The 24,827-nt window shown below is 39.2% G+C and overlaps 1 protein-coding gene across 3 annotated transcripts; it reads right to left on the bottom strand.

Annotated features, from left to right (window-relative positions):
* Window positions 1-132: 132 nt before the first annotated feature.
* LOC109037118 (SET domain-containing protein SmydA-8) lies at window positions 133-23,015 on the bottom strand. Of its 3 annotated transcripts, XM_072299515.1 has the most exons (5): window positions 22,867-23,015; window positions 12,874-12,969; window positions 2,061-3,318; window positions 765-949; window positions 133-470 (listed from the first exon to the last, which is right to left on the bottom strand). In XM_072299515.1, exons 3-5 carry the CDS (start codon window positions 3,316-3,318, stop codon window positions 351-353), a joined length of 1,563 nt encoding a protein of 520 aa, XP_072155616.1. In that variant the 5' UTR covers window positions 12,874-12,969; window positions 22,867-23,015; the 3' UTR covers window positions 133-350. The 3 variants fall into 3 exon arrangements, with proteins under 3 accessions (XP_072155616.1, XP_018907165.2, XP_018907166.2); XM_019051620.2 differs by lacking the exon at window positions 22,867-23,015 and having other exon boundaries at window positions 12,874-12,986; XM_019051621.2 differs by lacking the exons at window positions 12,874-12,969; window positions 22,867-23,015 and adding an exon at window positions 4,535-5,149.
* Between the last annotated feature and the right edge of the window lie 1,812 nt (window positions 23,016-24,827).

Raw genomic sequence — 24,827 nt, forward strand, 5'->3', positions numbered from 1 at the left:
AGAGTTTTTCATGGTTAGAGAACAAATACATTGGCAGGGCTGCCATGGCTTCAGCCTTGAAATCTCCACAAATAGCGACAGCCCTGCTAATGTATTTGCCCCAAATTGGAATAACTGAAAACAAATGGAAAATACCAATTTATCACAAGTTTAATTCTAATAAGTCACATAAATTGTTGTATTGCAGCATGAATTTGTTCGGGGCCAAAAGACAAACATATTCTAGTTTTATCATGTTTTTTTTACACTGAGTAAAGCAAATAAAACTTAACATATCAGGAAAACCGTCACAGAAAACTTTTGATAAAGGTAACAAAGGAAAAATGACAGAAGGGCGCCAAGATGGCTGTTTATTCACATAAATCTGACAAATCTTTCACTTTATCCTTTAATAAGTATCCTAAGTCTGGATCTGTCTTCAGTATTACTGCAGCATCTTGTAAGACTGAAATTACTTGCCTCATTGATGCCTGCAACAAACAAAATCTAATTAAGGCTCATATAACAACATGAAACATAATAAAAGAAAATATCAAATCTTACCCTATAATACGAAATCATGAGAGTAACGCATAACGCTTGAGGCGTTAAGTGCTTTGGGGAGTTGGACCACAAAGAGGCCAAGAACCTCACCTCTCAGTTTTATAACATTGAATCACAGGCACAGGCTCTGTTGCAGATGAGCAATACATAGTATCCTTTTATTTACAAGTTTCATGCCTTTGAAATCAAATTTTTGAGAGCAGACGAGTAATTAAACTTACATCTGCTTGGGCAGCGGTAATTTTTTCTGATTCCAACAATTTCTTTGTCAGGACAGCCATAGCTGCTTGCATGTCGTAAAGCAAAACTCCTCGCAGTTTAGTGATTCCTGGCTCCAATATGTTTGCTACCTCAAGAATATCATTGCACAAATTTATCTTATTGGTCAATTGATCATCTGATAGCTCTGCAAAACAAAACAAAAAAACATATTAATGCAACATCATGAAGAGAAGTTCTAACATCCAGAATACTATCTAATATAATATCCAGAATACATCAAGTTACTACATCAGTTCTGATATCCAGAATACATCTAGCCTCCTTTAAAAATACCATTTTACTTTTCCTCTTTTAGTTGTAGCTAAAGAAACTCATGATATGTATTTTCAAATTTGACTCTCACAATCCATATTTCAGCCAATCTGTTAATTTTTCATGCTCTTTTGAAATTTAATTCTCTACAAGTTATGAAATTTTACCGATGAGGTCAAATTTTTTTATTTTACTCGTCTACCTTGAAGCTTTCTTTGTTCCTCTTAGAGGAACATATTGAACTTATCATTGAATACAAATTTTGAGAACTGAAAGAAATCCTAAAGCAAAATGCAAAGGAGATCAGTGTTTCATCTTTTGAACTTCCATCAATTTTATAATCCTATCGACAATGCATATCTTTTTCTAGCACATCTATTAGTTGACAGACTGAATGCTTCCACCTACAATTAAAAAAAAGTGAGCATAATCCTATTAAACTTTATAGAACTGTATACAGGCATTTTTTAATTTTTGCTGCAATCACACGCTGAATTTGGCAGCTGAATAGCCCTGTGCCCACTTGTCAAAATGGAAGCTCAGATGAATCGATTAATACGATCTGTTCGCGATTGTTGATCAAAATAGATTCGTGCTCAAAATAGCTCTATTTTGAGTTGCAACACTCATCAATCGCATCCAGTCCCGACTTAGAGCCACTTATTGTTGAAATCGATTCATTTTGATGAGTGGAGACAGCACTATTGTGGCAGTCAACATTTAGCGCTCAACAGCTGAAATTTCACTTATTCGGGTTATTTTCATCCAAATGTGTGTCAAATTTATTCAAATAATTCAGACAAATCCAACATTATCCAATGGTTGCTGAGAGTCGTTGCTGAATTTTGCGCGTCAAACGCAAAATTCAGGCATCGGGCCGATGACTTCCACATTCAAGCCACATTCAGCTCCCACATTCAGTGTGTGATTGCGGCATTTGATAAGATATGAGCAAGTCCTAAGTATTAAGATGAACAATTCACCTGATAGCATATTTCCATAGATCTGACAAAGAGCATACTTTGCCTCAAGCACATGACAATTATTTTCGTGCAGAACTCCATCAAAAGTTAAATAAGACTCTAAAAAGTGTTCAAGCTGAGATGGCGAAGATTTGTCCAAAGATTGGAGTTCTTTTTTCAGTGCGTCATTTCCTAAGCTTATTTGCTTGGCTGTGAAAATTTTGCTACATGATGTACACTGCCAGTCTGCTAGTCTGTTTAAAGGCTCTGTTGATATCACATAGTTTTTACATTTTGAACATTTAATGGCACTTAAGAATGTATTGAACTCAGTTGCATCAGCACACCTCTCGCAGCTGCAGTCAAAACATTTTGACATCTTTAAATGTGCTCGCCTATCCAGAGTTGGCCACAGGGTTTGCGTGTATGTTGCCGAAATTATTTCATCCTTTTTTATATCAACTGTTGCCATCAGGGATAGCTCAAAATCTTCTCCTGCAAATACATGCTTTGTATTTGGCTTGCAGTTATGAGACAGCATTGCTGTTCGAGGATATAAACCTCGAATTTTTACATTCCCCATGTTTCTACGAATTTCAAAAGCATTGGTGTCCAAAATACCCGCAACATTTAGTATTGTCCTTTCGTCAAACTGTTTTAAGCCTAGTACCTCACGAATAAACATCACTAAATTAGTCTTCAAAATTTTATACAAGGGAGTATTGATTCGCTCATCTAAGTGGGATTGTAGTCCGCTCAGTCTTTGAAATTCCTTTTGTGGGAGAAGAAGGCAGCGTAAAGGCGTTATACAGCAGTAACTTGATTCCTTTTTTGGTGAGTCTTGGTACTGGATTGGGCTGCGATAATTTCTCTCACTCATCAGTTTGCACTCGTCTCGGTGATTCGGAGAATCTTCACATCTAGGTGCACATAGAGGCCAACCACATTTGGAACATTTGTAGTACTCTAAAGGATCATCATCGTCCATCGATGTAGCTTTCAGCCGTCGATTGCATCCTAAGCATACAGGTAGAGAAGCTATTTTCGGGCCCAGGACGATAGGTTTCTCCTTCAAAATGATCTCTCCTTGTTTGATGTCTCTGTTTGCGACTACATATCGACCCATGGTTGGCGAGTATTCTAATCGGAAGGTGGTGCATTCTGGTTTGTGTGTTTTCCAGTGTTTTTTCTGATGTTCTCTGCCGCAGTAATAAAGACTATGACATCCTGAACACAATAATTTGGCTTCCTCCCCACAAGTTGCGCACTGATTTGACATCTGGAATAGATTTAAAAAAAGTAAAGGGAAAAAATCAAAAAGATAAGAAACGTTGCAGTTAATTTAAAAAAATTGTATAAAAGTAGTAGGATCCTACTGTTATCAGACAGGAATAAAAGTATTTGAAAAATGGTTTAAAAGTTTAACTAGCATGAGAAAAAACACTAAATTGTGTGACAAAATACATTGCTAGATGAAAAAAAGATCAAAAAAAAGATTTTTTAAGAGCACTGCAAAGTTTGGAAAAAGGATTGGCCAGCAGTTCTCTGAAAATTAGTTTTGAAATGTTGCTGTGATGTATAAATAATGTTTCGCTCTTCTCCAGAATCACTTTTTCTCTCTGCAGTGAAGAATGTCATAGATCCGTGGTAAACATATTGAGCACTTATTTTAGTACAAGACATCATGCCCCAACTGTAATGTACTGCAGAAACACTAAATGTACATATTTAACTAATTGTGTTAATTTCAGACAATTTTTCTGGATAGCTCCGTACTTTTCTTGATAATTTCCATAATTTTCTTGCAAAAATACCAGACTAAGAAAATCAGTTAAGCTAATGTTGCTTTTTTTTTTTTTTATTTTTTTTTTTGAAGTTAGAATGGTGACTTAGAACACTGAGATCTGTAGGTACATCAGTATTTCTATTTTTGTCAGTGATATAGAACTCAAATCATTGGACCCAATGTAACTGGTTATCTATTCTATTCCTACTAGGAAAGTTTTCTACCTAAATATGAAACAAGTGCCGATTTCAACCCTCATCACTCATTTTCACTATTTGTTTACCTCTCCACTTCATAATGTCATAAAAACTTGGAGAATCCTGCAAGATGAAAAAAGAAAATGAGAGACCCATGAGGATATCTTTGGGAGTGTAGATTTATCAAGGAATAATGCTTGAGTCCTTCATTTTTAATGAGCCAGTGCCTGAAGATTGAATTTTGCAGTGCCGCGCTTCTAGAACTTTCCTAACTACGCCTCTGGCCCTGTACTCTTAACATTGGCCTGATCGTAGAAAACTTAAAATTTGAATTTTTCAGATGGCACTTAGAAACATTTGACCCAGTTCAGTTGTCTTTCAATAAATCATTAAGTAAATTTTTTTTTTTTTTTTTTTTTTTTTTTTTTTTTTTTTTGTGAAATTTTAAAATTTGAAATCCCGTCTCTACCGCCGCTAAAATTGAAAATGAAAGTTAGTGAAAGTCGACTCACCTCAACTGAACAGAGCCCAGGGAGGGGAGTGTGGGGTTCAGGCGGACCTTAGTTTTCGGGGGCACTGTGTTACCCTAAAAAGTGGGATAAGAGGCCGTTGCGTAACCCGGACGGATTTCCTGTATCCTGACGGGATTGCGGTCGGTGCGCGATCGGTCGACCTGACGACTGAGGAGAATCCAACGATTCCACCGTGCCGCATTGTTGCGGGCTATTTATAATGCCGCTTAGCGCCTGGACCGACGCGACTGCCATGCCGAGTCGCTTGCCAAAATCTCCTCCGCTGCGCCGCGCAAAACCGCAGTCGTGCATCGGGTTTCCGTTGGAGTTAGGTGGTTTTGGCCCGGCACGAGGGTCCTGCCCGCTAATCCGCGCTCGGCCGTTCGGAGGGATCGCAGCGCTCGGACCAGGTTACAATCGGCCAGTGATGCCGCTTTCAGGACCGGGGATCCACTCCGGATTCCGGAATTTTTTCAAGTTTCCGGATGTCTCATGAAGCATGCACGAATCCGGAATTATGGCGAAAATTTTTCAGGCGCTAATTTGAGTAAGACCGATAAGCGGTACTGATTGCATGTCACACCAAATCGGATAACGCTCTTCACCATCATAAACATAGCATACATGGGGGGGGGGGGGGGTGTAGCTATGGAGGCAAACTTCCGTATGTAGTCGCTCTTATCATTGAGGTGGTTTGAAAGGTTAATGGTATCCCCCCTCCCCCTCCAACATAACAAAGTTAAATTTTTTCTACACTTTTGTCGATTACAGCTATTTGGATCGCATTTAGCAAAAAGAAACCAGCGCGATTAGTGTTGTAAAAATGTTGCTTCTTTATAATTATCCAAAGAAGCTCACAGAGTAGCAAAAACTTTTTGTTCTTCGCAAAAAAAAGTGTCAATTTTAAAGAAAAATAATTGTGTAAATTCGAATACTGTAAATATACTCGGTACTTTTGTAAAAAGAAAAGAAGTTGCACGATTTTGAAAACATTGTAATCGTGCTGGTTCGTTTGGCTAAATGCGATCCCTCTAGCCGTCAACATCAAATGACTATTGACTTCGAAGAGACTCATTAGTGGCATCAGTATATTTCTCGAAACACTTCGTCGGCTGGTTAAGCATGCAGATCCCAAGACCTCGCAAAAGTTCCATCTGCGGATCATTCGAATGCAAGACTTCTTCGGATTATTCATTCTGCGCTGCGGAATATCGCGCAAAAACTAGTGACAAATCAGTGGCAGCAGTGGCGGGATGCGCTAGTCAATACCTTTTTCAGCGCGCGCCAATTCACCAAATGTGGAATCCTTGTTCGCGTGTTAAGATGCTTCTCAAATCTGGTTTGTCATTCATCAGAGATGAGACAATATTCAAAATTCCAAATCACTATAGTATCAGTGCCAATTTCTCCTCAAGTGCAGTCAAATGGTTTTGGCACAGACGCTCGGCACGACTCGCGAGTATACAAGGAAGGGCGGCGCGCCTTCAATTTTCTGGGTATGCAACGTTGGCATCAACCATAAAGTGATTGCATCTTGCAGGCGTTGTAAAGTAACGTTGCTTTGCGTGGGATCCGTTGATCGAGATATTTGTCGGCTGAAGGAGTTTTTTGCGTGGTAAAAATAATTTAGTTATCGTAAATGTGAAACACGACACACTGTGGAAGGGAATCGCGTAAAGTCGATGAAAATAGTATCTCGAATATCCAAAGAATGCAATGATTCCTATAAGAGGTCATCTTTAGGAACTTAAAATGCAAAAATATACGTGTAGCAATCACAAAAAAATTTATAGGGGGAGCGATGAAGGGGGAGAGAGGGAGAGATAGAGATTAAAAAATCAAGCATCGTTCAACGACGAAATCAATTTCATTTAGAGTATGAATCATTTTAAAATTCAAGATAATATAAAAATATGGGCAGATCGATCACAAAACTAAAAAATCATTTTACCTCTATTTTTATAATACTTAAATACTTTTATTCAAACATACATAGTTCTTAAGTTTTAGTGACAGAATGAGAAGAGGAATTAAAGCAAATTCACGAGGATAGTTTCGGACCACTCTATTCAGAAATTGTCGGCGAATTTTTTGTAGTCACAATAACTTTTGTTAAGATTGCGTCAACTTTTTCAAATTTCTGTAATGGTGTACTTTTCGGTCGAATGAAGGTTGAGTTCAAATTTGGGGTTAAGAGCGCATTTATCGTTATACCTTTAAACGAAAATTTACAATTATATACCGATGCCAAAAGATATCGGTACCGTGGTCACAAAGCGAGGTGTGAACGTTCTTTATCTCTCCATCGTTGATAGAGAGAATATCGGCGGTGAAACTACCAGACCACGTATCTCGTTTGCGGTGTTTAAAAATCTCCACTCACATTTCATTTTTTTGAAGGTGGTCAAATCAATATCATTCCTTACAATTTTCATAGATTTTTCTCCGCAACAAGAGGAAAAATCACGGTAGTTTTCACGAATTGACATTGAGTAGTTTTCTATTTAAAAAATAAAGTATGACAGGAAGTCTGCGACGTCGCAAACCGAGATACGTGGTTTGGTAGTTTCACCGTCGATATGTAACTGCGCACGCGCTAGAGTGTAATTTCAGCGTTAACTTCGATCCTTTGCCGTCAAGTCGAAGTGTTGTAGGCGCTCTGAACAACTATTCCACCACAGAAGTATTGCACAGTATCAGACGAAATTGCAGGGGCATTAACATTATTTAGAATGTAAATTAACTTCTATCATTTACCACGAGTCCAACTGATCCTACAGACTGCGACTCCGGTTCGATCCATTTTAGCGTAACTCGGTGCCAGAGGGTATTTCTTTCAACTTGAAAATCGATTTTCAGTCAAATTTTCAAAATTTGAAAATCTAAGATGACAGAGGTGGCCTAAAATGCTATCTTGGCGCCAACAAAATTGTCCAATTTTGCAATCGAGGTTTCTGCTCTTTCTCTGTTACTCATTGCGTTTTGCAAAAATGAACCAAGAAAATTCCAATGTCGCTATGATTGAGCAACTTTTTCACCTTGCAAATATAAACTGATCATTTAATTTAAACGAGTTTTATCTTTACTCCCAATAAACTATGAATTCAAGGCGAAAATTACCTTTGTAAGTTTCATTTTTTACATTACTTCGGTAATTTTTTACCGAATGTAAAGAGAATGTAAGTTGCACAATCTCAGCACCGTTGGACCGCTCTTGGTTCCTTTTTGCAAAATGCAATCCAATTATTAGGCTATTTATGCCCGGAAAAGCGCGTAAAAACGTAATTTGCGGCAGTTTCCGGAGAACGCACAAGTGATTGGGTTTGATGGGAAACTTAGAATTCGGGTTCAGCGACCAATAATACATAAGAATCATCTCTAACCTCCTCTGACCTCTTTCTTGCATTCATAACCCCCTTTTGAGATCTACTGGCACTGGACTAACATGTCTAATTAGAAATACCCCCAAGGTTTTACGGTAGGTAATCATGGATCTTCATTCATTTCGGGAACTGCTACGAAAATTTTTTATCCGTAAAATTGGCAAATTTGTCTACGAGTCCAGCAGTCCCTGGTAAAAATTGGCGATAAGAGCTGCGTTTCAAAATACCATCGGAATTCTTATAGCCGGCTAAAGAAGGCTACAGAAAATCATATAGCTGGCTGTAGAATGCGGAGAAAATCATACGGCCGGGCTATACGAAGCGATAAAAAATTATGCAGCCGGGCCATAGTTCCTATCACCGGGCTTTACTTTTTATCGCCTGGCTGTTGCTTTTTCGCCATCGTTTATAAAAGGCTATAAGAAATTGTGTAGAAATTCGTGTGCTTTGGAAATCATTAAGTTTGATACGGAACCACCTTAATATTTACAAAGCACACATTATATTTTCCTTTAATACATATTTTTTTTCATCAATGAAAAAGAGAATAATCCATACAGGATGTGCGAACATTCCAAAATCATGAGTTGAATAACGCTGACTCCGCCAGATTAAATATCAGAGCCTAACACAAAGCGGAGCGGCGACGCACTGGCGCCTACAAACCTAACAGGGATACTTCACGCATTGCGCAACGCGTGAAGTATCCCTGTTAGGTTTGTAGGCGCCAATGCGTGTTTCGCGCTGGCTGCCCGCCTGCCACGGCGCTTGAGGCAACTATTTCACACCAGAGGTATTGCACAGTATCATACGAAACTGAAGGCGCTCTTATATATTAGTAATGGCAGGCATCCATCAAAAGTACGGAGCTTTCCTCGCAAAATAAATCAAGATACTACGGCCCAAAAAGAGAGCAGTATTCCAAAAACTCACTAAGTCATAGCATCCGTAATTAGTAAAGTTTAGCATACACTTTATCGCCTGGCTGTTGCTTAATCGACATCGGCTATAAAAGGCTATAAGAAATTGTGTAGCCGGCTATAGAAGCTATTGGAAATCTTACAGCCGGCTGTAGGTCTACGGTATTTTGGAACGCAGATTCTACTGCCAATTTTTACCAGGGGCCTGATTGTTGAAACTTTAACTGGCTTTTTGGGTAGATAAGATAAGACGTAGCCCTATCTGCGCTGTGTAATGTATCGATGTATTTTTGATGAGCCGACATAAATTTCAACAATCAGGCTGCAGGTATCGATAACTCTTATTGAAGCTGACGGACACGGGAGCTATGGAGGAGAGGCAGAAACCGAGAAGGGGGTAGTTTGGTAAAACAGGGGTGGAGTGACCTTTTTTATTTAAATCTGATCTGTATATTCAATTGATTGGACTGAATTGACCACTCAAGGGCGCATCTGGGCTTCGTCGCTCCGGAGCGGAGGGAGACTCAAGAGCACCGAGGAGGTATCATTCCAACGTTGTCGGGTCGTCCTCCTTTCTCCTATTTTTCCCATCATAAATGGATTACATTTTGCTAGAGTCCCTTCATACTGAGAGTCAAGACAATGTGAATCCATTTCTGATTGGTTCCCCTGTTTTAGGCCTTCACAGTGTCACAAACGGGAATAAAGATTACATTTTCACCGATTGCAAAGATTATAGTATGGAATGGACTAAGGAATTACGGGTTCGGCAAGGAACAAACGGAATGAGAGAAGGGACGGAGAAAGGAATTTGAGAATGGGCCGATCAAAGATTACAAAAACCGTTCAATTTCTGTAATCTTTATTCCCGTTTGTGACTCCATGAGGGGGTGTTGTCTTGACTCTCAGAATAAAGGGACTCTACATTTTGCAATAAGGAACCACTTTCTCTGGCTCTTCCATGAAAACACACATCTGCATAGGGAAGGCAATGACATGAACATTGTTTCTAAAATGGGCCAGAAATAGTGGTTCCATATTGCAAAATGTAATCCAAATAAGCCATTAGATGGTGTAAGACTTTCAGCATTTGAACCAAACATGAATATCGTGAAATTTCATGAACTTTATCGCAACTTTTAACGAACTCAAGAGGGCATGAAACGTCAAAAAATAAAGGAAACTTGATTTTGAAATTCTGAAGGAGGAAAAAGAAACATTATGGAAGTCGATTTTAAAGTTCTACAGTCAGAAAATTCCCTGGATCAATTATTACACAAACTTTTTTTCTCTCTCTCTAAACACTCGTGCATTGTTTTTGCAAACTTGTCGAAAACACAATCAGCATACCCAGCAAATGTGGCTACTGCTCGGATGATCAGCTGACTGCCGTAAATACAAGGTTTTTGCTTTTGGCATGTGGGAAAATTTTACTTGATGGAAACTCATTTTTTTATTTTTCAACATACACTGGATAAAAAACACATTGGATCTCGAGTCCACTCTCTTGAAAACATTGACAAGAAATAGGACTCTTGATTCAATCAGATTTAAGCTTAAATCAAAAGGAAATCCGCTCAAATTAAGAGGCTTGGTTCTTGATTTAAGCTTAAATCTGAGCTTGAATTAAGAGTATTTCTTCTTGTCGATGTTTTTAAGAGTCTAGACACTAGATCCAATGTGGTTTTTTTTCCAGTGTAAGCTCAATTTAGAGACTATCAGTTTTTCTCCCCACTCTTCTTGAAATTTGAAAGAAAAAATTGACCGAGTTTATCCGAAAGGAACCAACCTACATTAAGTTGAAACTGAGAAAAAGAGGTTTGAAATGTAATCCCTCAATAAGACTCAATGTAGAAAATAAACATTAACCCTCCTTTTCACGAAATAATTACTATTATTTATTTTCTTTTTATTTTTTTTATTTTTTTTTCTCTTTTTAAGTTTAAAGTAGTTCAGCAGGACACTCTTCATCCCCAAATACCTCGGAGTAACCCAGGGTTTCAGTCGAATTACCCCAAAATTTGATCGATAACCAAGTCCCCTTGGTTGATCCGACCGAAAAAAAGTAACTCGAAGTAACCATGAACACGGACATTTTTAACTGTATAAACCTCAAAAGAGGGTCTATGATGAGGTCGTGGTAGGAATTGAAAAATCCCATCTGATCGGATAGGGGTGACTTACAGTGACATGCCCGTGAGTAAGTATGAATAATCTGTGAACTCGGCACCAATGTCTCTGGAGTACCATTTGACCATTTTATCTTCACAATCAAATGCAAATCTTTATTCCCGTCTCGGCGAATTCTTTTCTTGTCTCGCTTCACTCCTCGAGAGTCGAGACGATGTAATAGGTACTCGAATGGTAAGCAGATACCGTCTGGCCACCGGTCAGGCATCGTTTTTTATACCTTAGAGTACAGGTTATATCCAATAGAGCACTGACAGACCTACATCCTGAGCTACAAAGCTACGAGTGACCCGCAGAGTCCCATATTGTTTTATTCGAACACCTATATTTATTCTTTTAGTTTTTAACTTGTATAACTTGAATACTTTTTAGTTTTCTTCTCTTCCACCTCATACTACTCTTGGTAGTTTTTTCTTGTGTTGATAATCCAAGCGCTTCGAACTTCAAGGTATGAAAACTGTCCTAATTTTGCTATTCAATCGAAACGATGGCTAACGAACAATACCGACTATCTGCAAACTGACGATTTTGTATAACGAAGAGAAAACTTTGCCATTTTTTTTATTTTTAAAGTTGGAGTTGGGTTTTTCATACTTACAAAGTCATTGCAGCGCTCCCCTGCAGAAATTGAAAAAAAACTAAGATCATCAGCTCGCGTATTTTATACTGTACATACGTACATAAAACGAGTGTTTTCAATGATTTGTTGTGGTAAAAAGCACAAAATATAAAAGAAAAATTCTGTGTTTTGAGGACCATTAAATATGGCATGGAGCCACCTTAATATTTGCAGAACGCTAACCATTTTTTCATTTAGTACATAATTAGACATAAGTGTGCATAATTTAACTAAATGACAATAATCAATAAAGAGTGTACCAACATTTCAAAATCACGGGTTGAAAAACGCTGACTCCGCGAGTTTGAATGTTAGAGCCTATCAAAACGACGCGAAGACGCGACGCATGCTTGGAACACGTATTGGCGCCCACAAGGCTGCAGGGATACTTCACGCATTGCGCGTACGCACCCGCACCGTGGTGTACGCGTAATGCGGGAAGTATCCTTGTAGTGTACACGCAATGCGTGAAGTACCCTTGCAGTCTTGTAGGCGCTAATGCTGGCCGAACTGTGTTTGTCTCTAATATTCAAACCTGCGGAGTCAATATTTTCCGACTCATAAAAACATTATGAACGTAAAATCGTACGTAATTTTCCACGGTTTCTACTTTATTCCAATATTCAAATTCCCTGTGTTTTTTCTATGTTTCCCCTGATGGATAAGAATATAGATATGAGAATAAAACTATACAGGTCAATTCATTCAATCCATCGAAATAAATCCTCATCAAGTAAAAATCTCACAACATTTAACAACATTAATTTTTTTAGCCTAAAATCAGTAAGTCCGTGAGTTACATGCATTGATTACGTCTACCACTCCCTGCACTTTAGATGAATGATATGAAGACCCTGTACCCGCAGGAAATGCTATACAGGAACAGAAAGCGGGTAAGTATGTTCTATTTGAAAATTTCAATCTCAATAAGTAAGAGCGAGTTTGAGGAGCACTACGTCATTAAGTATTGAGGGGAAACCGGGGAAAAAATAAACAAGGAAGCGGAAAGTTCTCAAAGAATGGGAGGCCGAGGCTTTATCAAGGCGTTCGCAGGCAAAAATTCGCGGGCGGCTCCCGATAAAAAAGTCAATACGCAACGCAAGAGTCTTATATTTTCTCCGCGCTTCTTTTTATAATTAAAGTTAATAGGGTCTTAAATTGAACACAGGCATTTTACACAAGGGGTTGATTGAGACTGAATTATGCTCTTTTGAATCAAAATCTTACCCTCTTTTTCTTGTTCTTTCTTTCATTAGCCTCAAGTCACTTCTCCCCCGGAACCTGCCTCTTGAACGATGTCCCGCAGTTGCCGATTTCCACGGCCTGCGAAACGCAATGATCAAATATAAAGATGTGTGTGGCTTATAAAAAACTTAATTCTATCGATGAAATTAATAGTTACAAAAGGCAAGGTGATGATTATAACGGCAGCAGAATATGTGTTAGTGTTTAAATTGATAAAAACTATTGTGAAAGTAATAAAAATGGGAACAGAAATTTTATTTATAACTACCCAGAATAGATTAAAAAACAATATTAACTATACTTATCTGAATAGTTTAATAGTGGAAGTTTTTTCCGTTTCGTGAAAAACTTCCGCAGGTTGATTTTCTGAAATCTCCAAAAGTATGCGTCGCGAAAAAGAATGCGATCTCCGAATTTAATGCAGACATTTTAGGGGAGTGGAAGAAGGATTTGGATCAGACTACACACGTGGAATAATTTATCTTAAATATGTGTAAATCAAAGACAAAGCCTCATTGCACAAGTGCAAAAGTACCTATAGAGGTAGTTTCTTTTGAAAAATGAAAAACAACGAAAACTCTTTCGAAAAAACCGAAATATTATGCTGTTTTCTGAGGTTTGCTAAATTAGACGGGTTTACTATACGCAATACGAGTCTCAGTACCATGCATAAGGTCTCTTGCCCAGATGATGCGGCTTCTTACCCATTCTGCAATGAATCTACTATTTGCACATGAGAAGAATATTTGTTCCCGGAGAGCTGAGTGAAAATATAAGAAATATTGATTGTGAGGGGGAAAAAAATCTTTTTTGAGCGAGTAAATCAACGCTAAACCAAACTAAGTTGCGTATTTTATTAGTATATCAAACTAAAATTTACACGTTTTAATATTGGATTGCATTTTGCAAAAAAGGAACCAGGAGCACTGCAGTGTTTCTAAGATTGTGCAACTTCTTGTATCTTGGAAGAAAAGCCTGATTATTCATTTACAGTTTCTATTTTACTCGCTAAAAACTGTAAATTTAAGACAAAATTACAATGTAAATTTCACATTTTTTCATGGTTTCAGTAATTTAACTGCAAAGGATGAAAATGCACAATCTTAGCATCATCGCAATTCTTCTGGTTCCTTACTGCAAAATGCACTCCATTTCTGATGAAGAAGCCAGAGAATTTTATAATTCCTGTTGTTCAGATTATGATTTTATTATTTAACGTTACTCTGTAAATTTGATGCAATTAGTTTAGTTATAAATCATATGTAGACCAGGAAAAGAAAATTCTTGTAGTAGTTACGTTGTACTTACATAAAATTTCTTCAAAAAAAAAAAAAAAAAAAAAAAAACATTAATATTGCACAGCTGAGAGGTCTATTGTAAAAAAAAATATTTGAAGTTATTCGAAATTTGAGTCGATTTGGCAATGTAGATGCGTCTTGAGTTGAGCATTCCGGGGGTGGTGATGTACATTCGCCAATGCCGACCCGCTCCGCGCTCGGGTCCTACGGCGGATTAATAAGGAACTGTTTTTTAATCAATGGTGTACCAATGTCAGCGAGTTCACGTTTCACAGGCTCCTCCTTTTATATTGCACTCAACAACTTTATGATGTTTATTCAGTCGGCATGTTATTGGCTTGTAATCAAACTCCCGCAACCTTCCCCCAGTGTATTAGCTTTTCTCATAAGATTCTGTGATGGAGATGGCCGTACTCGAGCTGACAATCGTTCCACTGGATCGATTTAAATCGACCGGAAGGAATCGACTCGACTTGATTCAGAGATCGATCCGGTGATCTTTATTTTTTACTATTTTCAATGTATGTTTTGTATGTATTGTGTTGTAAATTAAATTGTGTATTTTTTTTTTTAGTATTCGATAGTGGTTCGATGTATCGTTTGGTTCAACACAATAGAACATAAACTCAAACCAAAATGTTAAGATATTTGTCAGAGAAGCTGAAAATGAGAAATTTCGTAGTAATTTCACTACTCTTGGCCCATAAGTACTCATACGAATCAAAACTCTATCACAAAAAACCCGTTCCGTTGATTTATCGGGAAACTTAGCAAGAGCGGGCAAAAAAACGACACTTATGGACACCCTTCCTTTATCATCGACTGTTGATCAAATCGTCATGTCGTCACCTTCCGGCCAAAGAATCACAAGCACCATGCGACGTTTCAAAATTTCCTCCATCATTTTGTTTTTCTTTTACAGAGATTTTTTGGTTGAATAATCGATTTGAAAATTTCACTGAATTTTCTTCGTGCTGCCGCTAAAATTCAGTGAAATTTTCAAACAGATTCAACCAACAAATATTTATGGATTTGTAAGATGAAAAAATAAAATGGCGGCGGAAATTTTTAAACGTCGTATGGCGCTTCATACTTTGGCCGGAAGGTGACGGCTACGGAATCTTCACGTTACCGAAACCAAACCGAACTTCCCGATCCAATCATGGGCGAGCAGAAGACGTCATCGATCATTTATCCTTGAAGAAACGATCTTTTAAAAGATCGACTCAAGAAATCAGTTCTATCGACTGCAATATTGGTAGTTATATGCAAATTGGTGTCCTCTATATTTATCGATTCAGATCGCTTTGCGCACAATCTCAACTTGTGGAGTGCCGTACCACCGGAAGGCGTTGGAATTTCGAAAGAGGAAGAGCACGGGTCTAATCACAGCACAAGAGACAACTTTTCTGGGATACTTATCAAGCAATTCCGAAAAAAGTGTTTTTTGTTCCACCCTATTGTTCTCCTTCCTCTGAGGTTAGCCCCCCAAAATTTTGAAAGGCCTGGATACACGCTCAAATTTCCATCAATTTCCGAACAAATGAAGATCGGTGCGTGATATTAACCGGTTTGAATATTTCCAGGAAGTCTTCTTGCTGCCCGGCAAATCGCTAAGAAAGCCGAAGATGAAGACGAACAACTTTCACTCACAGAGCCGGAAAATTTAGGCCGTGGCCGAAGGAAACGGAAACCGTGTCAAAGAATTTTATCATCGAGTGAAGATGATGGTGAAGATGATATTCCTCGAGTAAGAAGACCAAAAACCAAGAAACCTCAACCGCTTGAACAAGGGCGTTCATTGCTGAATTTTGAAACTCTCAATTGGCCAAACAGCTGTGTCGACAAGGGTGGAAAAATTCCTTTCAAACCTTCTCAAACTGACAATGTCTTAAGCAGTATTAATACTGATAGGTAATGGTTTCGTAAGAAAAGAACTAAATCCTATAGAAGCTACAAAAAGCCCAAGGAACGTTGAAAGTTTTGCAACCTCGACCCAAAAACATGCTGCTGATGGGGCCTCATCTCAGAAGGAAAAATAATCTACCATCAAATTTTTACGGCCTGCAAAAATTTGATGGTAGATGATGGAACTGTTGGCCTCATCCTTCATCTGATTTCCACGCAAGTAGAGAGAATTAGTGTGTCTGCGCCACACTGCAATATCCTCATTGTTGAAGACGCATACTTGACGACCTTGCCGAGAGATCCGTTGTGCGTCACCTTCCTCACCACGTGCCCAACGTCTCCGCCGTCGAACCCCCCCCCCCCTATTCCTCTCGTAATTATCCTCCTTTACTATGCTACCGTTGAATACCCCTACCCCTCCTACCCCACTTCTTCGTTTATGACCAATGTCTCAAAATTACGTCACCTAATCAATATTAAATCCATGTTCCATATCCATATCCATAACTCTCTTCATCTTTCATATGCTTCCTTCGGAAGCATATGAAAGATGAAGGGAGTTGGGGTGCGGGGAATTTAGATATCGAACATCGGTTTAATATTGATTAGGTGACGTAATTTTGAGACATTGGTCATAAACGAAGAAGTGGGGTAGGAGGGGTAGGGGTATTCAACGGTAGCATAGTAAAGGAGGATAATTACGAGAGAAATAGGGGGGGTTCGACGGCGGAGACGTTGGGCACGTGGTGAGGAAGGTGACGCACAACGGATCTCTCGGCAAGGTCGTCAAGTATGCGTCTTCAACAATGAGGATATTGCAGTGTGGCGCAGACACACTAATTCTCTCTACTCACGCAACCGTGCTTGAATATAGTGTTTGTGAATTGCCAGGCTTTTATACTTTCTCATTTTATTTCATCATGAATAAACCAAAAACAAAATTCACAGCTGATGGGAGGCAGTATGTTGTTATTGTTGTTCTCACTAAAAGGCCCGAAGAAGGGAAAAAATTAGTCTTCACTATAGTACTCCCCAAGTATCCTCTATTTTGAATGTGCTGAAACTCAAGCCTGTCCCGGCCGAAGAGGAAAAACAACGGTGAAAAGACCTGCAGCAAAGAACGAGGAACCAGAGAAAGCGAAATGGAACATCGAGCAAATCATACGAATTAATAAAAAAAATGAAGCAAAAAGAACGAATGTTTACACATAGCCTGAGTGATCCATGCTATCACAATAAAGGGAAACGTGAGATGACAATCCAAGAAATTGCAAGACACATGTGCATCTCTTGACCTGGCACAACAGGTAAGATAAAAATTACTTGTCTTTTCGGTTTTATGTATCTCTAAATGCCTGAGTTTGGTAGCTACAAGGTTTTACTGCAATTTCGTGCTGTCTTCATCGAAGCATCGTCAATGTGATTATAGGTGCGTTGTTGAAGTCTTCTTTTTGAACTGTTAAGCTCTACAGAATTACCCGAGGCGCTACAAGTGTGTTACGTATTCCATTTAGCATTACCTGTAAAGTGTGGTAGGATGACGTTTCACTACACAGAAGCTCTACAACTCAACGATCTCTGGAGGTCGTAGAGACTATAGTGGAGCGTAGCGATGGTGTCACTTTACGCGCCTTTACATAGTCTTGACTTAATGCAAACAGGTAAGTAGACTTCATCAACGCACCTTTAAGGCCTAGATACACACGGCGATTCGCGTTTAAACGCGGGTGTAATCGGTCAATCGCCGCGACGGGCGAGTAAAATTCTCGGAATTTCTCCAATCGCCGCGATTGAATCCAAAGTAGGACTCAATCCTACTTTTTGGACGATTAGATGCATTCGTTAAGTCCTGTTTATTCTTGATGGATGCGAAATCCATCAGTACATTGGGTGCATTATGTGTATAAGTTTACGTTCCTCGACCATTTGGAATCGTGAAAATTGTTAAAAGTTAAAATTACAGTAGAAGTGTGTACACAATGGCTCTTGTTCAAACCGAAAAATGGTCAGCAGAGGAAATCTCTACGTTCCTCGACTGCCTGGTTTCACATCCGTCTCTGTGGGACCTTCAAAGTGAAGATTACAAAATAAGGTTAATTAGGAATGAAAGTCTCAAGGAATTACAAGACGACCTGAGAAGAGTTCATTTTTGTAAAGATATATAGCACTAGAAACTCTGAGGAAGAAAATCAAGAATATTAGACATACATTTGCCACAGAAGAAAGAAAAGTCATCAAATCCAAAAAAAAAAAACAAAAAAACAACAGGTAAAGTACCTACGTACCTCTTTTCCTGATAATTTAAAAATCCGTATGCAATGACATGTCGTAGGAGAGAATGCAAGCAATTTGTTGGGTGACATGAATAATATGTATCTTATATGAAATGATAATTTGATCACTTTTTCGGAGAGCAAAGCTCATAGTTGCCCATGAGGCAACTCTACCCGTCTCCAATTCTATGCAGGAGGTCCTCTGGATCCCCTCTTTGGAGCTAAATATTTCTCCCGTTCTCGGAGCCGAAGGAGTTCCTCAGAGATCCCTTAATGGGAGACCAAAACACCACCCCCCTGGATGAGGTGCTCTGGCCACCCCCTAATATAGTTCCCGGTTCTGCCCATGTGTATTAAAGTTTCCTTTGTGAACATGTTGTCAGCGTTATTATTATTTGAACTTCGCATTATCAAGGGGCTCAAAGTTAATAATTTCTTCAAGATGTGGATGTCATGGTTTCGAAGTCTTTTTATCACACACTTCGTCTACTAACCATGTGAAGTTACGTTAAAAGTTAGAAGGGATTTTAGAGCGTAGCTAATGATATTGGCAAGGGGCCCTTACACCTTGAATTTCTGTCTTAATGGTTTTAATTATTGTATCTACACCAGGTTATTCGTATTTAGTGGAATTCTTTATTTTACTTCGGACACGGCAGAGTCAGATGTTTACAAGCCGCGGATACCATGGTTTGATCAGGCTGACTCATTCCTGCGAGGATCCGTCATCTCCAGACAGTAGATTTCAACCGTAAGTATTCCATTTAGATAATCTAGTTTTTTTTTCCCTTGATAACTCAAGACTCATCACTGATTATTATTTCAATGTGAGGATAATGCATTTTAAGGTGATTCGTCAAGCCCAAATGACGTGGTCGAACTGGCATGCGATATATCGCATTGATTAGGTAAAAAATCTCCGCAGATTTTGAATTTTTAGCAAAAACGAGGACGATAGGCCCTTAGTAGAATTTCGTTATTGAAAGTGTCAACATTGAATATGTAAAAGATGTTAGCAATCGCCTTAGTATCCCCTACTTTAATCGGCTATCTTCTCACCCTAACCATTTGACACTCAGTCTTACCGACAACAGTGAAAATGTTTGCAGGCTCAAACGTACGCACGTACATAGCTGATGTGGCTCGGGTTCTTTCTCTTTAATGCGGTCCATGTAATAATACAAAAAATTCAACCGATGGGTGGGAAGCCCACAATTTTCGAAGGAGGGTCCCTCCCGATCAATGCATGGATCGCGAGTAGCGTCACGGATTTGCCTATATGGAGAACTGAAGGCGCATCTGCGTCGGCAATCTCACTCATACTCGGCTGCTGTGGACTGGGACGAGCTAAGGTGCTCGCTCAAGGACTCGCAAGAACAAAAGGCTCGGGAGCAATGAAAGAGCCGTGGACGGGAAAACGCGGAGGAGCCGAGAAAATGTTTTAAAAATGCAAAGGAGGGCAGCGCGGAGGCGCAACACAATGAGCGGTGACAGAGGTGAGTGTGCGAAGGAGGTCGAGAGCACGACTATGTGGAGCTTTTGCGACAATCCGGGGATCCGCTTTATTAAAGCGCAGCTCCCGGCTCCGGGTAATTGATCCGCAAGACCAGAAACCGGTGGCAGCGCCCTTTGTTTGCAAATCATTAATAACGCCCTTCCCTATCAAAGTTTAAAGGCCCATTGTCGCATCCTCATGAGGACCAAAAGCTCTGCATCTGGATTCCACCGGGAAGATTATCATTGATATACCCGAGATGGGTGAGTGTGATGTGGGCAGGTTCCTCCAAAAACAACTATGAGTGGAAGTTTCACACGGAGAAAAAAACTTCGTGCGTGGGACCCAAAGTTGAGGTCATATGGATCTCTGAAGTTTTCGGATCACGTATCTAAAAACTTGAGGCCCAGCTGCCGAAGTTCGGGTCAGACATCTGAAGTACTTCGATATATACCGAAGGGTTCGGGTCACACATCTGAAGTACTCCGGTGCATACCGAAGTGGCTCGATGTCTGACCCGAACTTCGGCAGCTCGACCTCAAGTTTTCGGATGCGTGATCAGAAAACTTCAGAGATCCATACGACCTGAGCTTCGGGTCCCATGCACGAAGCTTTTTTCTCCGTGTACAGATACAGAGTGATCCAGAAGTCCTGCACGAACCCTGAGTTTCTTGTACTTTTTCAGGGTCGTCCCTTAAAATTTTTGGGGGGCCGCGAGAATAGTTTCCTTTGGTCTGGAAGCACTCATAAGATTTTAATTGTCTGTAGTGGTGCGGGATTTCTATACGACTCTGTATAGATGAAAAACTTCATATATGTATTTTATTTGTAGATAATGAGGGAAAATGTATGTTATATATTATTCCCTGGTTTTATTGCCGTAGTACAACTCCATTTGGCTTATTTGCTCTTGATGATTGTTATGCATTTATATTTAAAAATATACATTTATATTTATTACAACATATTGCTGACATTGTGTTACTCATTATTATGATTTAAAACTCAATACTAGCACATTGCTATCAATATGCTAGCATTTCACTCATTTTTAGCAGGGACATGCTTGCTGTTGAAAATCAGCCTCTTAGTATCGTAGAAGATGAGGGTTTCAGACATTCTGCAAGGTGGCCATCCCTTTGTACATCGTACCGGGACGAAAGACGGTAACATATTTGATGGATCAGAAATATTATCTGCACTTCTCTCGAATGAAGACGAAGTTATCTGCCACCGATGATATCAGTATAACCACTGATATTTGGACAGATGATCCAAATACGAAAGGTTACCGTGGTGTTACAGCTCTTTATATCAAAGGTGTACACATGAATTTAGATATTCTAACAACTAAAGAGTTACGAACCTATCATGCTGCTTAGCACATTCAACAGGCTCTTGAAGAAGTACAAAAGAAGTGGGATGTCAGAGTCGTCAAAATTCCAGGAGGAGTAACTGACAATGCACCAAGCATTGTCAAAGCGGTTAGGGACACATTAGTTTCAAAAGATAAGCATATTCCATGTTCTGGCCATGAATTAAATGTAGTGGCTGAAGCTGTCATAGAAGAATTCATAGAGCCTGCAGGGAAGATGAAACCAATTGTAACCTATGGTAAACACAGTCTCAACTTTGCATATGAACTGCGAGACGTACAAATTGCGTCAGGAAGGCCAGTGCCTTTGAAACTTCTACAAGCCTTTGCCACTAGGTCGAATTCTTATTTTGAAATGATTGATAGATTTTTAGTGCTTCATAAGCCAGTCGATGCAGTTCTCATCAAGCATCCTAAAGCGCCACCAATGATCACGGCCCAGGAAGTACAACAGCTGAAAGAGACGACGGACTCATGGGCTCCGCTGATGAAAGTGACAAAAGCTCTCAGTCAGGAGAAATATGTCACCGCCAGCAAGACGATTCCTCTTATCAGTTGTTTGTTTAAGGAACTAGAGGAGCTGAAACCTGAGACAGAAATAGGTGAGCGGATTACAGCTGAAAAGATAAAAATTGAGATTCTCAGAAAGGACAGGTTTGGAGATCTGGAAAATCGGGAAATCTCGATCTGCTCTACAATTTTAGATCCTCGCTATAAACGGATGCATCTGAGGAGTGCAAGTTGTACATCTGATGCCTTAACTTTAATAAATAGACTGATTAGAACTGAAGCTCTGCTGAAAAATGCTGAGAAAGATAGGGAGACGTCATCTGGGGGAGAGGAACCACAGATAGGAGAAGACAGTCTGTAGAAAACTGACACAACGAAACAGTTAGGAAAACAGCAGACAGAGGAGACACCGCATCAGGGATAGGCTAAAATGAGGAGTTGCAGAATTATTTGGATAAGAACATCATGCCGTTAATTTCAAATTCTGTTATCAATTCCATTTTCTTCTTCTTGTTATCAATTTAATGTGCTTTTGTAAATCGTTAATTTCAAATTCTGTTATCAATTCAATTTTTTCTTCTTGTTATCAATTTTATGTGTTATTTCTTATCATTTAGTTTGGGATCTTTCTCTACTGCATCAAGGTTTTTTAGTCTATAGTTTTATCCTGAATGAATGTTCGTCTAGGTAATGCTTAAAATCTCATTCACCATATCTACTTGTTTGTACCATGGTTTTTGTGCGATGGTTTTTCATGTGCTGCAGGTTTTTAATGAGGCATCAGTATTCCCTGTAAATAATGAGCTTCACGAAATGAAAATGTAGAGGTTCACTCCAAATTTGTCTCACTTTACTTGAAATGTCATGCATGTAAGAGGCCTGGCGTTTGTTCACCATCAATTACCAAAAACCCCAAAACGGGTGCAAATATTGTCAAGACGATACAGTAGCATACAAAATTGAGGGTATACCGAGGAGGATTCACAAGATGGCGATGAACTTTTCATGAAGACAGAAATAAAGCAGTAAGTTTTCCCTTGCCAATGTTTTCGTGCAACGGTTTTCCGTGTGGTTAAAGTTTTTAATTTGTTTGTAAAAGTTTCTACAATCACATACCGTTTTGGGAAGTAGCCACCCCGATTTATACTAACTCCTTCCTCCAAGATACTCTACTTGTTTGTCATGGCTGATGATATTCCTCTCCCTCAAAATCAGAATCAGCTGGACGCTGACGTTGCCACCCTCATTGATGAAATTGATGCGCTTGGCCCCGCGGGCCCCGCTCCATTATCTGTGGACAAGAGAGCACTTTTATATGGTCTAAGTACCTAAGTTATGTTTTCTCCTTTTACCAGCTAAGAAGCCGATGTTTTCTCCTTTTACCAGCTAAGAAGCCGATGTTTTCTCCTTTTACCAGCTAAGAAGCTGATACAGGCCTCACGAGTCTAGACTTTTGTATTACCATTTTTAAAATGACTTTGAAAATTATTTTATTGTTGAGGGCGGTTTGACAGACAGCAGTTTTTGGTGGAATGTGGTCCGGAATATCTGGGCCAATCTGTTCACTCCTGTAAAAAGAGTGACAGTTTGGTAGCAATGTTTTCTGGTGTTCCCGCCAAAAGCAAGTTTCAGGTTGTGTTTGCAGTTGTCAAGAAACTGATTCAATGTACTCCTGCAAAGTAAGTTTTTTAACTTTTAACCTCTCTCAGAGGTGATGGACCTCAGAGAGACAATCTGTCACACCCGTTACGCAAACTTTCCCATTTTTCAAGGAAAGAAAAAAAGATAGTATGTTGGAGTTTTTTTTGCCAACGTGCGTTAAAAAAATTCAGCATAAAGCTGTCAATTGTATATAAAGATAATTGAAAACGGATAATCGGCAGTTAAAGCAAAAACCCTTGGTTTAATCGTATAATTTAAGCAGATTTTTACATTCATAAAAATCGCTGAGTTTCCACTTTACACTCACTTAGGAAAAACTCACTTCCAAAATCGGTCACGCCCGTTACGCAGCCTTTTAATTTTTTTCTGAGGAATGGAACAAAGTAAAAAAAACAATTTCTGATATACCAAAATGATCTATAAAAAAGTTCTTTCTACTACTGCAGATAATTTTTTAATTAAACCCCAAGAAAGAGTTCAAATTCTTGTTTAAAGTTAAATTGTTGTCACACCCGTTACGATGGAATGACTCATGGAGATACTGGTGTTACGGTTCATTTTGAGAATTTTCTGTTCTAGGTATAAATATTGGGTGCCTGGTTTGATTATTTCTACATGAAAATTTCCGCGAACCGGAAACCTCCAAAGAGGGAATCTGGGAGGAAAGCAAACGAATCTGGTCTGACGTTGCTCCTTGCCCCCGTCCCCCGTCTCGCCCTGCAGCGTCGAGCCGAGTGGACCACCTCTTGGGAGCTGCAAAATATTTATCGAGATAAAGTCAATATTTTCCGCGCCACCCTCTCTCGCGCAGAGCGGAAAATTGAATACTTCTGCTTAATTTAAAGCCCGCTCCAGCAGCGACTGCTCACGGCGATCCACAGTGGGTGAATGTCTTGGTCTTTTAGGCTAAGATTCGCTGGAACTTTAAAATTAGATGTATAACCTCGCCATGCTCCGTATTTGGAGTTTCCCATTATGTGTGACCGTTCCCAGGAAGAGGGATCACAGTATCGAAAAATTCAGGAGCTAATTATTGGGATTGTAAAAACTTTATGACCCAATGTACAGTTTTTGGTTGGTAAGTACATTCCGTCCGTCTTTGTTCTTTGTGTCTTACATAAAAATATTGCACTACATATTCGCCCTCTCCATTCTCTTTAATGATTTAATTTAACTGATAAGTCTTGCTTTCGAGAATAGCTCATCACCGAGAGCAATTTCAATGCGTAAGTTTGGTTAAAACGAAGTAAAACATAAAATAACCCTAACAGTCGGTTGAAAATTTCAAGAGAAAATGTCAGCTAGTTTTCTTGAAGAAATTTAATAAAAAAAAAAACGTCGCAATGGAGATGTTGCATGTGTGAGGAATTTGCGATTTGGCAATTGATTCTTACGTAAAAGTTCGCGAGAAACAC

Source organism: Bemisia tabaci, chromosome 4 (genome assembly GCF_918797505.1).
Source record: "Bemisia tabaci chromosome 4, PGI_BMITA_v3".
Classification (NCBI taxonomy): Eukaryota; Metazoa; Arthropoda; class Insecta; order Hemiptera; family Aleyrodidae; genus Bemisia; species Bemisia tabaci.

Excerpts from the sequence above, each read along its gene's own strand:
- LOC109037118 (XM_072299515.1), bottom strand. The coding sequence starts at position 3,318 with ATGTCAAATCAGTGCGCAACTTGTGGGGAGGAAGCCAAATTATTGTGT. Across the intron at positions 950-2,060 it reads CTATGGAAATATGCTATCAG|AGCTATCAGATGATCAATTG; the intron begins GTGAATTGTTCA and ends TTTGTTTTGCAG. Across the intron at positions 471-764 it reads TTACCGCTGCCCAAGCAGAT|GCATCAATGAGGCAAGTAAT; the intron begins GTAAGTTTAATT and ends TGTTTGTTGCAG.